This window comes from Lycorma delicatula, chromosome 6, assembly GCF_047948215.1.
Source record: "Lycorma delicatula isolate Av1 chromosome 6, ASM4794821v1, whole genome shotgun sequence".
Taxonomy (NCBI): Eukaryota; Metazoa; Arthropoda; class Insecta; order Hemiptera; family Fulgoridae; genus Lycorma; species Lycorma delicatula.
In genome coordinates, this window is record NC_134460.1 from 138,802,175 (window position 1) to 138,819,448 (window position 17,274).

General features: G+C 30.2%; 1 protein-coding gene across 1 annotated transcript in view; it reads left to right on the forward strand.

The window, feature by feature from the left end:
* LOC142326274 (uncharacterized) overlaps positions 1-17,274 on the forward strand; it is a 205,334-nt gene that overhangs the window by 179,163 nt on the left and 8,897 nt on the right. Inside the window, exons 5-7 of the mRNA XM_075368622.1 lie at positions 561-795; positions 9,636-9,756; positions 12,154-12,302. Coding sequence (XP_075224737.1) covers positions 561-795; positions 9,636-9,756; positions 12,154-12,302 — 505 coding nt within the window. The remainder of the gene's footprint in view (positions 1-560; positions 796-9,635; positions 9,757-12,153; positions 12,303-17,274) is intronic.

Below are 17,274 nucleotides of genomic sequence, written 5' to 3' on the forward strand. Positions count from 1 at the left end.
CTTATTTGATTTTTGTTGTATCTGAAATCTAAGAGTTCACTGAAAAGGAGAAATTCTGAAATACCAGATATTGTGAAAGAAAATGCAAAAATGACTATTTGCTTAATCAATTATTAGATACAATTGTAATGGATCTAAAAGTCATACAAATTGATGGTGTGCTCAGCCAATCTGACAAGTAACTTCACAAAAGAGACTATGAAGAAGATGAAAGTTAGTTATAAAACTATTCCGAATAATGGAAGAAGTATTTGCAAAAATGTGTGGATGCATCAGAAAGCTGTGTTGAAGAAGATGACATTTTTTTTTTGTAAATTTATCTCAATCATAATACTCTGCCAGTTGGTAATTTTTTTTAGACATATACAAAAATAGAATTTTGTAATGTTTTTGTACATATATATTGTACAATTTATACAATTCTTAGTATAAATCTACGAATTAGCCTTTTATGAATAATCAATAAATAAATGAATCTATCATTTTTAATGTATATATATATATATTGTATATATAAATTTGTATATATATTTTAATAATAAAATTTTAATTTTAATTAGGAGAAGAGAGCCAGAGGGCAGCATCTGATAGAACAGTATCTGAGTACATGGTAGCTAATGAAAGGGCAAGAGTTATGCCACCACCAAGAAAACATAAAACAAAACAAAGATCAAAAAGTGAAGAACGTGAACGTAGAAGTATACATTCACAATCACAATCGCAGTATAATACAGATCATGAAGGCTCTGACATCTACGTCACAAGTGGAGCTTACAGAGCCCCATCTGAGATCAGGTAATGCAAAGTGATTAACATATTGTTATAAACTTATTTCAACTTTCAGAAATTCATTGAAAAAGATAATTACACGTTTACTGCTCTTACCTCTTAAACTGTGTGTTTTGCTGGGCTGTTTATTTAATTGAATTCAGTTGTTAGCGCAATATCTATTTATTATCTACATGGTAGGATAGGAGATTATAATTATGACAATATCATCATATATTTAAATTTTTATTTTTCCAACTATACAGAAAACATTTTTCTATATATTATACTATGTAAGGGAAATTTTTTTTTAAGGAAAAACTAATCTGGTCAAATTTTGTATGTCATGATTTTTGTAGATATTGATTGACATTTCAAGACTCCCAAAAAATACAATCAGACTCTAATCAAAAATACAATTTTAACATTGAAAAATTTCAGAAGGATGTACTGTATGTATATACTTAATTATAACTATGTATATCAGCTTGTATTTTAGCTTGATATCTGCAGACTAGATGGACCGATTTGGATGAGAATTGGCACAATGATTTCTGTGTATGGAACATTAATGCTGTTTAATTTTAGTTACCATTGGTGAAGGAGGCAATGGCAACGAGGTCCCTCCCTGTCCCCTTAACTTCATGGGTTCTGTTTCTCAAAATTTTACTCTATAGAACAGGTAAATTTTTCACATAATTTAATGCACCTCAGGCTAAGGTACTTTCTGATGATATTTTGATTTCATTCAAACCCCTACCAAGCAGTGGGGACAAAAAACACTTTTTTCTCTTCATCAGACTGGATTAACTGATTTTTTCATGAATCATAAAAATTCTACAGTATGTATATGAAATGTATTGTAAAATACATTTACTTATTAGTTAAATAGGTTACACATTCAAAAAATTTACAATATTTTGAAGTTAATCAGTTAAGGGAGGTAGTGTAGTCTATACATAGGGGTAATTAAATACCTCTATTAAGGTTTGTTAAACAGTTATGAAATTTCACACAGTGAATTGAGTTGTAAAGTTTTGAATCAAACTAGTAAGGGGGTAAGATAATTTATACGCATGAATAATAGTGTATTTCAATAATGGAATGTCATACAAATTTTACAATTTATATGGTTATTTCATCTTTCTAAGTATTTAATCAGATGACACTTGCTGTTTTATTTCAGCATTCTTATACAGCATTATTGTTCATTTTAACCGTATATACTGTGTTGCAATTCCAATGGAATTGTGGACTGTATTGCTTTGTACTTTTGCTATGAAATCCTTTTACAAAAATGGTGACAGATTTATGATCATTCAACATGGATTTTGACGTCAGTTAAGTATTTATCATAATTTTCCTATTCCACCAGGCCTTTCTATTAAGATTTTGAAGCTATTGTTTACACAATAAAAAAAAGTTAGCAATATTATTACAGTATATAGAGAAAGGCCACTAAACAGAATTCACACCAAATTATGATACTAAGGCTGTCTGAAGCCCAGCATTTGGCAGATTTTATTTATAGATCCATATCACTTCCATCTACTCAAAATCTAAGGTATCAGTGTAATCCTGAAGTTATGTGGTGCACAATCTCTTCCTTAGTTATTATTGAACCAATATGATAGACAAAGATCACTAGATTATGTTTCATTCTCATGATACCGATTTTAGTTCTGAACTCATGATCCAATTAATAAGAAATAATTGTTTTCTACAAGAGGAAATTATCAACCCATGACACAAGTTTCAACATAGATTACGAAAATTTCTCCCCAGCCATGTTATTCCAGAAACATCATGTCACCAGTCCAGCCAGGTCTCCTGATGTTTTATCATGCATTTTCTTTTGTGGAGAATATTTGAAAAGTCAAGAATTCAGTGTGACCAGTGCCCCCACACAAATCGGATTTTTTAACATTGAACTTTATTAGAAGTTGATTCCTACAGAAATGTTGCAAAGTTTGATAGGTGAACCACACAACTTACCTACAACAAAATGATCATCATTTGAAAAATGTTAATTTAAGAAAAGGATGTTGCTAATGTAATTTAAGTCCTTTTATATTTTCTTCATGTATTTAAAAATTAAATAAATAAAAGAATTTACTGTTTATTGTGTGTATGTTAGATGTCTAACAAACCATGAACTATAATGGTTGTAGATTACTTCAACTGAGGCTAAATCACTCCCAAAAATTACTGAGAACAATGAAAATTGCATGCCAGGCTTGCTAAAGAGGGTATGAAATAGTGATTTTCTGCTGGCTTTTTCAGAGTCAAACACACTGTTACATATCTGCATGCCAAGCTCACTCAAATGTAGAAAATATTTAACCCTACAACTGACATTAAAAAAATGTGACTCACAGTGTAAAGATACAAACTGATGTACTTTCTTGCTGGGAAGCAATACATTTCACAGTCTCCACTCAGTAGTGATATTATTCATTATTTATTTAAATTGACCCTATTTACTGCTGTTTTTTTATTTTTTGTAGGTTTATTTAATTAATAAATTATTACAGTATAAATAAGTTTATTATTTATAATATAAATAATGTAAACAATGATTTATTTAAACATTTTATTAAAAAGGTGATTTTTTTTGTACAAATCATTTTTCATAACAATTAAAAATAAGCATTGAATCTCATTTTGTATGGCATAAATTTTTCATTTTTAAAAAAAATAAATATCCAAAAGTGAATACATGATTTTTGGGATGAACCCACTTAACCAAACCCAACCATAATGTTATGGTTCTACCATTTCTGTTTTTATTTTATTTTAGTTGAACTTTTTTTTAATTATAAATATATTTTTATATTGTATATTTTGTGTCCTTGTGGTTTTGTGCTTGTTTTTCTTTTAGTCTATTCTTGATCCTTTTTTTACTAAACTTCTGCCTTAACTTCTCCTTGACTTTATTCAAAAACAAATTGCCTTATAGTTTCTTTTGTGGATTTAGTTTTTATAACCCATTTCTTCATGTTTTCTTCAAAGTATCTTTGTTCTTAATAAAGTTTTGTAAGTTTTTGGTTTAGGGCAAAATTTAAAAGATACTTCAACCAAAAATTTCAATAGAAATAATATTAAAATATCATGATCACTCTGTGTTATTGACTGGTATGTTAAACTCACATTAAAAAAAAATTATGTTCTCGTTTCAAGTTAATTCAACGCTTTTTGTCCTCCTTTTACTGATTAATTTGTTATTATTTTATTATCTGTGATTAATAGTTTTAAGTTATTGAAAGTTATAATCAAAATAATGATTTCATTCATTTTTTAATAGTGTTAGAAGTATCTTTAAAAATCAGTATAAGTAGTAAATAATTACTACAGTTTTTGCAGAAAATCATGAAATCTCAAAAGAATATACCCCATATACAAATCCTTGCATATTAGCTGAAACTTATTAAATTTTATCTTAAATTTACATTTGAAGTGAAAAAGACTGTGTGTGTACTTACGTACACATGTAAGAAGTTATACTTCTTTGGCATGAATAAAAAAAAAAATTTTACGCATTCAAACAAATTTGAACTGAATCAAACAATCGATAGATGACATTAAATACCATGAATAAAAGTTTGAATAAGTAACACTTTGTGTTTTTGTCTTCAGTCATTTGACTGGTTTGATGCAGCTCTCCAAGATTCCCTATCTAGTGGTAGTCGTTTCATTTCAGTATACCCTCTACATCCTACATCCCTAACAATTTGTTTTACATATTCCAAACGTGGGCTGCCTACACAATTTTTCCCTTCTACCTGTCCTTCCAATATTAAAGTGACTATTCCAGGATGCCTTAGTATGTGGCCTGTAAGTCAGTCTCTTCTTTTAACTATATTTTTCCAAATGCTTCTTTCTTCATCTATTTGCCGCAATACCTCTTCATTTGTCACTTTATCCACCCATCTGATTTTTAACATTCTCCTATAGCACCACATTTCAAAAGCTTCTAATCTTTTCTTCTCAGATACTCCGATTGTCCAAGTTTCACTTCCACATAAAGCGACACTCCAAACATACACTTTCAAAAATCTTTTCCTGACATTTAAATTAATTTTTGATGTAAACAAATTATATTTCTTACTGAAGGCTCGTTTCGCTTGTGCTATTCGGCATTTTATATCGCTCCTGCTTCGTCCATCTTTAGTAATTCTACTTCCCAAATAACAAAATTCTTCTACCTCCATAATCTTTTCTCCTCCTATTTTCACATTCAGTGGTCCATCTTTGTTATTTCTACTACATTTCATTACTTTTGTTTTGTTCTTGTTTATTTTCATGCGATAGTTCTTGCGTAAGACTTCATCTATGCCGTTCATTGTTTCTTCTAACTCCTTTTTACTCTCGGCTAGAATTACTATATCATCAGCAAATCGTAGCATCTTTATCTTTTCACCTTGTACTGTTACTCTGAATCTAAATTGTTCTTTAAAATCATTAACTGCTAGTTCCATGTAAAGATTAAGAAGTAACGGAGATAGGGAACATCCTTGTCGGACTCCCTTTCTTATTTCGGCTTCTTTCTTATGTTCTTCAATTGTTACTGTTGCTGTTTGGTTCCTGTACATGTTAGCAATTGTTCTTCTATCTCTGTATTTGAACCCTAATTTTTTTTAAATGCTGAACATTTTATTCCAGTCTACGTTATCGAATGCCTTTTCTAGGTCTATAAACGCCAAGTATGTTGGTTTGTTTTTCTTTAATCTTCCTTCTACTATTAATCTGAGGCCTAGAATTGCTTCCCTTGTCCTATACTTTTCCTGAAACCAAATTGGTCTTCTCCTAATACTTCCTCCACTCTCCTCTCAATTCTTCTGTATAGAATTCTAGTTAAGATTTTTGATGCATGACTAGTTAAACTAATTGTTCTGTTTTCTTCACATTTATCTGCCCCTGCTTTCTTTGGTATCATTACTATAACACTTTTTTTGAAGTCTGACGGAAATTCCCCTTTTTCATAAATATTACACACCAGTTTGTATAATCTATCAATCGCTTCCTTACCTGCACTGCGCAGTAATTCTACAGGTATTCCGTCTATTCCAGGAGCCTTTCTGCCATTCAAATCCTTTAATGCTCTCTTAAATTCAGATCTCAGTATTGTTTCACCCCTTTCATCCGCTTTGACTTCTTCTTCCTTTATAACACCATTTTCTTATTCATTTCCTCCGTATAACCGTTCAATATATTCACCTACCAACTTTGCCTTTTGTATTATAAATCAGTGTACCATCTTTGTTTAACACATTATTAGATTTTAATTTATGTACCCCAAAATTTTTCTTAACTTTCCTGTATGCTCCGTCTATTTTACCAATGTTCATTTCTCTTTCCACTTCTGAACACTTTTCTTTAATCCACTCTTCTTTCACCAGTTTGCACTTCATGTTTATAGCATTTCTTAATTGCCGATAGTTCCTTTTACTTTCTTCATCATTATCATTGTTATATTTTCTACGTTCATCCATCAGCAGCAATATATCGTCTGAAACCCAAGGTTTTCTACCAGTTCTCTTTATTCTGCCTAAGTTTGTTTCTGCTGATTTAAGAATTTCCTTTTTAATATTCTCCCATTCTTCTTCTACATTTTCTACCTTATCTTTTTTACTCAGACCTCTTGCGATGTCCTCCTCAAAAATCTTCTTTACCTCCTCTACCTCAAGCTTCTCTAAATTCCACCAATTCATCTGACACCTTATCTTCAGGTTTTTAAACCCCAATATACATTTCATTATCACTAAATTATGGTCGCTATCAATGTCTGCTCCAGGGTAAGTTTTGCAGTCAACGAGTTGATTTCTAAATCTTTGCTTAACCATGATATAATCTATCTGATACCTTGCAGTATCGCCTGGCTTTTTCCAAGTGTATATTCTTCTATTATGATTTTTAAATTGGGTGTTGGCAATTACTAAATTATACTTCGTGCAAAACTCTATAAGTCGGTCCCTTCTTTCATTCCTTTTGCCCAGCCCGTATTCACCCACTATATTTCCTTCCTTGCCTTTTCCAATGCTTGCATTCCAATCTCCAACTATTATTAAATTTTCATCTCCTTTTACGTGTTTAATTGCTTCATCAATTTCTTCGTATACACACTCTACCTCATCATCATCATGGGCGCTTTTAGGCATATAGACGTTAACAATCGTTGTCAGTTTAGGTTTTGAGTTTATCCTTATTACAATGATTCTATCGCTATGCGTCTTGAAATACTCCACTCTCCTCCCTATCTTCTTGTTCATCACGAAACCTACTCCTGCCTGCCCATTATTTGACACTGAGATAATTACTCTAAACTCACCTGACCAAAAGTCGCCTTCCTCTTCCCACCGAACCTCACTAATTCCTACTATATCCACATTCACCCTATCCATTTCCCTTTTTAAATTTTCTAGCCTACCAACCTTATTTAAGCTTCTAACATTCCACGCTCCGACTCGTAGAATGTTATTTTTTAGTTTTCTGGTGACCCCTTCCCTAGTAGTCCCCACCCGGAGATCCGAGCGGGGGACTATTTTACCTCCGGAATATTTTACCAAGGAAGGCGCCTTCATTTTTGTTAAATGAAAATGCAGAGAGCTACATTTTCTCGGAAAAAAAAACAGCTGTAGTTTTCCATTGCTTTCAGCTGCGCAGTACTCAGAGGACTGAGTTATGTTGATATGGCCGTTTAAGTCATTGTGACTCACGCCCCTAACAACTACTGAAAGAGCTGCTGCCTTCTTTCAGGAATCATTCCTTAGTCTGGCTCTCAACAGATACCTCTCCGATATGGTTGCACCTTCGGTCCAGCTACTCTGTATCCCTGAGCACTCAAGCCCCCTCACCAACAGCAAGGTCTCATGATTCATAGAGGAGGAAGTAGTCCTCCTCTAGTAAAGTAAAGTAACAGTTTAATTAAGTTAAATAATATTTATTTTATACAGTTTAAAATGTATTAAAGTATTCATTGTCATATAAAACAAAGTTCATAAAATATATTTTGATTATTTAGTTCCATTAATTCTTTGGATGATGATTGAGTAGACATGAGGGTTATCCAGTGGCTTATGATATGAAAAATATGATACAAATAGTTTCATTGATACATTTTCTAAATATCACATAAATACAGCATTGATGATAGAACTGTGTCATGTTGTAGAAACTGTAGGCTCATTACTCATAGTTAAATGTAGATCCTCATATAAAAAGTTAACTAATGGGCTAGAATTTTCAAGGCTAAAGTTAAGAATGAAGTCCCCACTTAAAATCTTATAACGTGGATAACTTCAGACCGAAAAAAAAATAATAATCATAATAATAAAAAAATAAACTCTCACTAAAAACTAACTTCATGGTGTGTTACATCAGCGTGTGCAACTTTTGTAACTTGCTGAAGAAACACTCTGATCATTTTCTTCTAATGTTCCAAAAGAAGTATAACTTCAAAAAAAGAAAAATAAAGTCCATTTAATAAAAAATTGTTTGTTGAATGGTATATCAACTAGGAACTTAGTCAAATATGTAACAAAATAACAATATTCACCTCTATCAAACCAAAAAACAGAGCTCTTTTGTATCAACAGTATACATTATTAGCTTGTGAGAAAAAGGCTTATTCTTGGCAATTTTAATAAATAATTGAACCATTTGAAAAATCTTTCACCAATATATTTAAAATACAATTAAAGTATATCTTTGATAGAAACAACATTAATTACTCTGTCAATGAATTTTTAAATAATACTAATTTAAAAAAACCGTGATTTTTCTGCACCCCATTCAGCGGGTACATAAACATGTACTCAAAGTAATTTTCAATAACACCTTCCGAATTGTGAATTATTTTGTAGCAATTTTTTGCAATTGATGTATTTACTTTATTATTATTTCATATGTTTATTTTTAAATAATTAATATGAACTTTAATCGCATTTATTTTTTATCTTATAATTTTTATAATTTATGTTTTTATATTTAAAATTTATGTAATGAAAACAAATGATCTAAATAACATATCATTATATAGTGATCAGAATAAAAGATTTATTTATAATAGGAGAAGCATATGTTAATGGACTGTAAGAATAAACCTAAACATTTCATCCATGTATTACAAATCAACATGAGAAATTTGATATTTTAAAACTGAAATTATTATATACAGTTAATAATATACCATTGGGAGAAAGCAATATCATTTTACACCAGGATCAAGAGCCAAAGCATATTATGAGATCAGTTATAAATTGATTCAATGATTAAGAATTTAGTATTTTAGATTGTAAACCCCAAAGCTAAAATCTTAATTCCATCAAAAACTTTCAGACCCATTAAACAAAATAATGTTGATCCATCAATAGCAATTAACATTCTTTGTAAGAAAACCAACAAACAATGGGAATCCACAAGCAAGAATGTATAATAAAATTAGTTGAAATAAAGTTGAAGCGAATCCATAAGTTATTAAAGCTTTATTAATATTTTTTCCCCTAAGTAATAGTCTGCCGAAGGCAAAGTCCTCAGTAGCCGGAGTTGCATAACTTTTTCAGATTCACTAGGCAAGTTATGCAACTTTTTGCAGTGCTTATTAATTTAATTAGTTATTTTAACTACTGTTGATTTTTTTTTTGTTATTTGTCTATTTAATTATAATTTTACACTGACTAGAGAGACTTCACAAAAGCACTGCATTGCACCTTTTGCTCTTACCTTTATTATACTCTATCTAGGATAAATATTATTTTTATTATGTAACATTTTTACAATTTTATATTGTGTAATATTTATATTTCCATATTATTACATGTTTAATTTTTTAAATAGATTATTTTTTCTTTCTTTTGTTTTATATGCAGTCGAGGATCTCGTTATAGTAGAGGTGCTAGAAGTACACATTCAAGAGCACCAAGTCATTATTCATACCGTTCTCCTTCTGAAGTATCAACTATTAAAACTAAAGTGGATCGGAAGCGAGGAGTAAGTTTTTTTTTACATAATCATATTTATTTCATCACCATTGTTTCCTATATCAAGTTAATCACTGAACAGGTTGTAAACTAGCATCCTCTATTTATCTATTCCTTTAAAATAATTCTCTATTCTTCATTCTCTGTTTCTCTATTCCTCTACATTCCAACACCAATAGCTTGATGAACTATGATATTATTGTTGAAAACCAGCTGAGTATTCACTCAGATATAAAGAACATATACATGTTCTTTATCATGAAGTTCTCCTGGGACTTCACATATGAAAATATTCTACACATGAAAATAATGGAAGAATTTCATACAAACATATGTCCTAAAATGATTTCTTTGCAAATAACAGCTAGTGAAAGATTTCATTCAGACTTCAGCTACAAGGTGAAATGAAATAATACTGAAATTTTTAGGATGTTAAATTAAGAAACTGAATTAGTGATTTCTTATGGTCTTTGACTTGAAAAATCAAATAAATTAGGTCCCAGAACAGTATCTGCAGTAGTTTTTGAGAAATATGGGGTGAAACCCAATAAATTGGAGTAAAAAACACTTTTTTATGTTTGATATACAATAACTTTGTTAAATGGGTAATAAGCACATAAACATTTAAAATTAAACTTCTAGAGAATTTAATTCTGAACAAAATGGTTTAGAGAAGTTGAATAAAACCAACAAAGGTTATAAAAATTTGAATTTTATTTAGAAACAGTACAACTTTACATTTGTCAGAAAAGTACTTATTTAATGTAAACAAAAACCAAACTTTTTTTTGTAATGTGAAAAATTTTTTAAAACAAAATTTACTGGTTAAAAGTTTAAAAAACTGGAAATTACACAGTTGTAAAATAAAAATAAATAAATAAAATAAAATAAATAAATAGATAAAAATTATTTAGATAATAATTTTTTTATTAATAACAGAACTAAAAAGAGTAACAAAGCATGCCAAGAAATGTGTTAAAAATTTGGGGTCATTTTTGAACACTTATAAATAAAATAATGTACATATACTGATATATATATATATAATGAAATTCATTCTTTGATCTAGTGTACTATTTCTAAATAAAATTTGAATTTTTCTGTCTTTTGTTTATTTTGTTCAACATATCTTAAACCATTTTGTTCAGAATTAGATTCTCTAGAAGTTTTATTTAGAAGTATTATCTGTTTATTATCCATTCAACAGTTATTGTGCATCAAACATAAAAAAATAGTGTTTTTACCCCAATTTATTGGTTTTCACCAAAGATTTCTCAAAAACTGCTGTACATACAGTTCTGGGATCTATTTTATTTAATTTATCAGGTCAAAAACCATAAGAAATCACTAATTCTGTTCCTTAATTTAACATCCTAAAAATCTCAGTCCCACAACATTACACCAGGGTAGCTGAAATTCAAGTGAAATCTCTCATTAGCTGTAACTCACAAAAGAAGCATTTTAGGACTATGTTTATGTAAACCTTTTCCATTATTTTTCCAAGCAGAATAGGTTATGAAAGTCCTGAGCGAACTATCTGATACACTGTATAAACAAGAGTGATAAGAGTGTATGCCCAATTCCAGTATGCCATCCAACCATCTTTTCCTTTTATAACTCCTTGTTCATGATTTTTATTATTAAAATGAAGATTTTTTGCTACCTCTTTTCTTCCATATTATTTAGATATCCAATCATCAGACCTTTATAAAGGTCTATAAATTTAAAAAATGCTTTCAAAAGTTACTTTTTTAATGATGATGCAGTTCAATTTGTATGGTGTTATAAATCATGCTCATCCTAAAATAATTTTTCCATTTAGCATTTTTTCTAGTTAAATATTTAATCTGTGTTTTATTATTGTTTCTTTAATGTGTTGTTTTTTGTCATGTTTAATGTGTTTGTAAATTTCATATTGTTCAGTAGTGGAATTTATGTCTTCTAAATCCTATATAAAATTTTCATTTTGTGGTTAATATTTTCATATATGTTACTAGTTTCTATGAGGTGAATTACAAAATTTTTTCTATTATTGTTTTTAGTGCTTGTACATGATTTTTAAACCTGAGTTAGCAACTGCTTTTCACAATGCATTTAAAGTTTTAAGAACAGTGGCTACAGATGGATTTTTATATTCTTGAATATCTATGTTCATTTACATGTGTATGAGCATGCGTGCACCCCCATCAAAATACATAATGATAATCATCTTTTTCTCTGCAGGTTTGCAAAACAACATAATAACATTTCCTAAAAATGTGTGTTTATTGTTTCTTGACATGTAAATTATAATATGGATTACTATTTAACTATGAAAATTAATAAATGTACAGTTTAGTTGTAATTAATTTTATTACAAATAATGAGATTGTTCTAAAATTAACTAATTGTATAATTATTTTTTCAGGTTGTAGTAGAAACAATGTCTGCACCAAACCCATTCTGTCCGCATACAAAGGGAATGTGTTGTCTTATGTTACTTCTTAATTTGGGATTGATTTTAGTCACTCTTGGTTTTGTTATTGTTATACAGTTTTTTGAACCCTTATTTGTCTGGTGAGTATTTATCTTTTAGTAACTCAAAAGTTTTCTAATGTTTAATCCTACCCTACTAAGTGTAAGTGGCATTTGTATGTGTGTCTGTGTGTGCGTCTCCCTTAGCTTAGCACCAGAATGTACCGATCACTAGCTGAAAATCCCGATTTGTTAGTACATTTCTCGTGGTGGTGAGGTATATACTTGTTATATCCGATATATTGATATGTACAATATATCGGATATGATATGATATGATATGATATGATATGATGCGAAATATCTACCAAGTTTTGAAAAAATTTAATACTTTAACCAGATCAGAATTTTCAGATGAAAATCACAAATATCTAAAAAATGGTAGGTCCTAGCGCTTTGAAAATTGTTTCAACCCCTCTGAATGGTATTCCATCCACTCCCAATGGTACCCTCGGATGATAATATTTTCAAGTGCTAGCTGCACTTGAAAATGCACTTTTCTAGCTGCAGAAGCATCCTGTTGGCACGCCCTGCAGCTAGATTTCTTACTAAATAGAAAAAAAACACAAGAAAAACTTTTTTTTTAAATAATTTATCGTGTTTAATGTTGTTTATGATATTGTGGTCTATGCTGTATTTTTATTGTTTCTACTGCAATTTTATTGCTGTACTTATTTGGTTGTAGGTTTTATCAACTTTGCTGTTTACAACATCCTGCAATTGTATTTTTTCATAGAGAAATCAGTCCTGAAACGCTCTATCTTCTCAAGCTCTATACCTTTCTTTTTTATATTTTTTCTTCTTTTTCCCATTATCTCTTAGTATCATTCTTTGTCTCTCTTTTATTTATTTTCATTCCATATTCTTTATATTTTATATTAGAACCTTCTAACTTCTAAATCTCTTTCCTTACTATCAGTCAGCACAACCATATTTTTTACAAATCACAGCTCAGTCTTCATCAAGTAGAGTGGAGGAATACTTACTTCTGTTCATCGCTCTAAATATTTTCCACATAGATATTAAAAAATGTGGGTGACATTCAACATCCTTATATAACTTTTCCTTTCAAACAATCTCTTTAGTCACATCCTTAGCCTTCCTATTGTTATTGTTGCTCTCTGTGTTTCAGATGTAACTATTTTTTATGAGTTTTCTCTCTTCCCAGTTTATTCTATGTTTTCTTAATATCAGAATTAGTTTTGTCGTGTTTTGCATAGCCAATTATCTTTTGAAAAAAATGAACACATATGCTTTTCTACTCTTTACTATTTTCTCTCTTCAGTCATCCCCAATTATCTCATTGCTCCTCATTTAAAAGTATATATGTATGTAATCCTTTTCAATTATTTTGTCTTTCTAAACTACTTTTTATTACGTGTATAATTAATAAAAATTCTTAATTCAATTGGCAGCATGAGACATCAGCCGTACAATTCTGTATTTTTTACTTTATTTTTTTTTTTTAATGTTTTCCTTGATCCCATTTGATATCATTATTATTTGTCTTGAGTCCTTGTGCAATTTTCTTTCTCTGTATATTTCATTAAATATATTAATTTTCACTTTCTTTCTCTTTCCATGCAATATTATAACAAATTGTTATACCAAATCTTATAAAAATCAGCACTTCCTATTAATTATTCCCCTGTTTGGATTCACTCCCTCATTTCTTTTCAGTATTTTTTACTCCTCATAATTTGCCACATTATGTTTTCTCCAGGTCCAGTTCCTCTTCTCTTGGTTTCCTTTCTCCTTCATACAACCATCTTATGCAGTCCTTTCATCTCATCAAATCCTCTTGTAGTTCCTTCATCATTCTTCCATTTCCAGTTTCTATCTTGAGATTTTCATTTAACCCATAACCTAGTGGGGGCAGTTGTGATCCCAACCAAAAAAGTTTTATTGATTTCCAATAGAAAGCAGCACATTACCCATTCAGTTTTTTTTTATTCTTCTACAATGAAATGATGTTCAGTAATCAGTCATCTGTTAACGCATGCATAGACTTTATTATTTTTAGATAATTAGTTTGGATCATGTTTAACCCCAGAATAGTAGTTACATACATATATTTTTTTTTGCTTGCTTTGTTTTTTTTATATTAACCAATGTCAGTGGTTTTACTGGAGACAGTTGTTAAATAAAACATTTAATGAGTATTTAGAGCAAAAGCTAGATCTAAGTGACAGTGAATCAGAAAGCAAAAATGATGCAGACAGTGAGTAAATTGAGTGACTATATTCGAATATGTTAGTCATAAATTTCTTTTGGAACCTGGTTTTGATATATAACATTCGAAATTCAGCCAAACATTTGTCGCAACATTTTGGAAGTCAAAGTTTGAGCTTATATATTTCCTTATCTAATTCTTTAATGGGAATGAGACTTTGTAATTTGAAAAAAAAGGAATAATTATGTGTAGGATCCTACAATTTCAAAGCAATTGGAATCTTGTCAGGAGAAATCCATCACCAAATTTCATCAAAATTTTTTATCATGATTTTTGGCCTATCTTCAAAGGCTTATATCTCAGGTGTACATTCTCAGATTTTGTTAGTTTTATAATAGCTGGAAAGAGCAGCTTTTAAAATAATCCATGCAATTTGTTTTTTGACCCGTATATTAGATGCTTTTCAAAGATAATTAATATTTTGCATGTGACAGATTTTTTATCTGTGAACATTTCTAGTTAATTAAAACAGCTGAAGGTGGAAAAACATTTAACGCTTCACAATATTATAAGATTTTTTAAAGAATTTTCTAAAATTTACAATATTTTTTTTTAAATCTACAGTGCTACAGAAAATTTTAGATTGTAAAACTTTCTAGATTGATCTAAAAAATTCCATTTTTTTAAATGTTCTAGAATGCTCTGGAAAACTCCATTCTACAGAACATTATATAAAAGTTCTAGAATATTCTGGAAAATCCATACTCCAAAACATTCTAGAAATTTCTGGAATATTTTTGAAAATTCCATTTCTTCTAGAACATTTAGAATGTTCTTTGTTTTGAGAAAGGGTATAATGAGCATCAACTTTTTGTGGATTAGCATAGTTGTTAGTGAATAACTTCTGAATTTATCCATTCTGTGATTGAGAAACAAATTAATCTGAAATGCAATTAAAAGTGTTGTGCTAAAACGCTTCTGACTACTTTAGATATTTTTATTTTATTTTGAAGCTACTGTGTTCTATAATATTGTAATACTTTATTGCACTCTGTTATTACTACCACGGCTGATGAAACACAGCTCCTGAAAGTTGACTCGGCTCCATCCACACTAAATAAGCCAGCTTCGCACTACAAATTGGCAGTCTCATTCCGTTGCTTGAATATTCACATGGTCTTGTTATAACCCATCATTGAATTACAAAAACAAAACTTGTAATAATACAATTTCTATCCATAATTAATTCAAGGCTTTTTATTTAAATAATTGAACCAGCACATAATCAACTACATGAATAATTCAACCTAACTGAGGTATTTCACCAGGGAAATTTCTGTTATTCAAAAATATTAAGTTTGAGAATATTAAGTTCGGCTTCCAGTCAGTTTTCCTCTTCTAGAAAAATGGTGATTTCATCTCTTAATTCATAAATACGTTGTAAAAATTTCTCGCATAATAACCATCTTGCTTTGCAATAAAGTAGTAATGCTGAATGTACTGTACCCATGTCTTTACAAAAGGCAGAAAAGATTCTTGATTTTAAGGGTCTCATTTTTATATAATGTACTACGGTTACAACCATCGTTAGCACAGTATTCAGGCCAGGACTCATTTCTTTGAAAGTCAGAGCTTCTCTGTGGATCATGCAATGTGTCCAGACACCTGTGTTGATTTTTGTTTCACAAGTGCTTATATACTTTAGAATCTTCCAGACACTGAACGAGCACCATCAGTGCATATTCTGTCGCAATTTTTCCACCCTGTATGCTTCATTTACAAAATCTTTTGAGATAGCAAATAATGCGAGTGCTGTTGCTTTGAGTTCTATTGGTTTGCAGAAAAGTTGTTCTTCTAACATTGACATACCATCACAAAATCAAATATAGCTAGTGAAATGAGCATCATTATTGCTACCTGTTGCCTCACCAAGCTGAATTGAAAACTGATTGTCACACAACTTCCCGAAAATGATGCTGTACATATTCAGCTACATCACTAATTCGATGGGCAACAGTATCATTTGATAGAGATATTAGATGCAACTGTTTTGCAAAATTATTTCCAAACATAGTTTCTACAAACAATTGCAGCTGGCAAAATAAGCTCGTCACCAATGGTGTGAGCTTTTTACATCTGGCTACTTTATATGGAACTTTTTAAGAGGCAAGTAAAGCTTTTTCATTCACAGTCTTTTTTTTAAAATGATTGATGTTTGCTTTTCATACGATTTAAATTTTAATTCAAAGAATTCTCAGGGTTTGTTAACATACTCTCTATGAAACATTTCCAAATATTGCGTAAGATTATTAGATTTCATGCTGACTGCTGCCAAAAGTTTTGAGCAAATGACACACAGTGGCCTTTCTCTTAATTTTCTTCAGTACTGGTAAACCCAAAATTTAAGTACTCTTGAAAATATTTTCTTGATTTTATTTTCAGAAACACGCTTGTCTAAGCATTTGTTGATGCTTCACTATTGTCTAATGCTTGCTTATACCCGCTTAAAAATCTATCCATGATTTTGTATAAATCTACTGCCGTGAATATTTAATACCATGAATTGCAATTAATACATAAATTACAACATACACATTCACAATACATTCAATAAGGATCGACTTGACTGAGACTGAACGAGGTGCAGCATTTATACACGTTTGCGCAAACATACCAGAATGTTCGAGACAAAACAGAACTTCTCATGAAGTCGTAAGAATGTCTGATGTGGTGGATGTAAGACAGAGAGCAATAGAGAGGCATCGATTCTGGTTTTGTCAGTACAGTGTTGCCAAATATCAATAAATTTATTTATTCTTGGTAATTTGTAAGGTTTGTAAT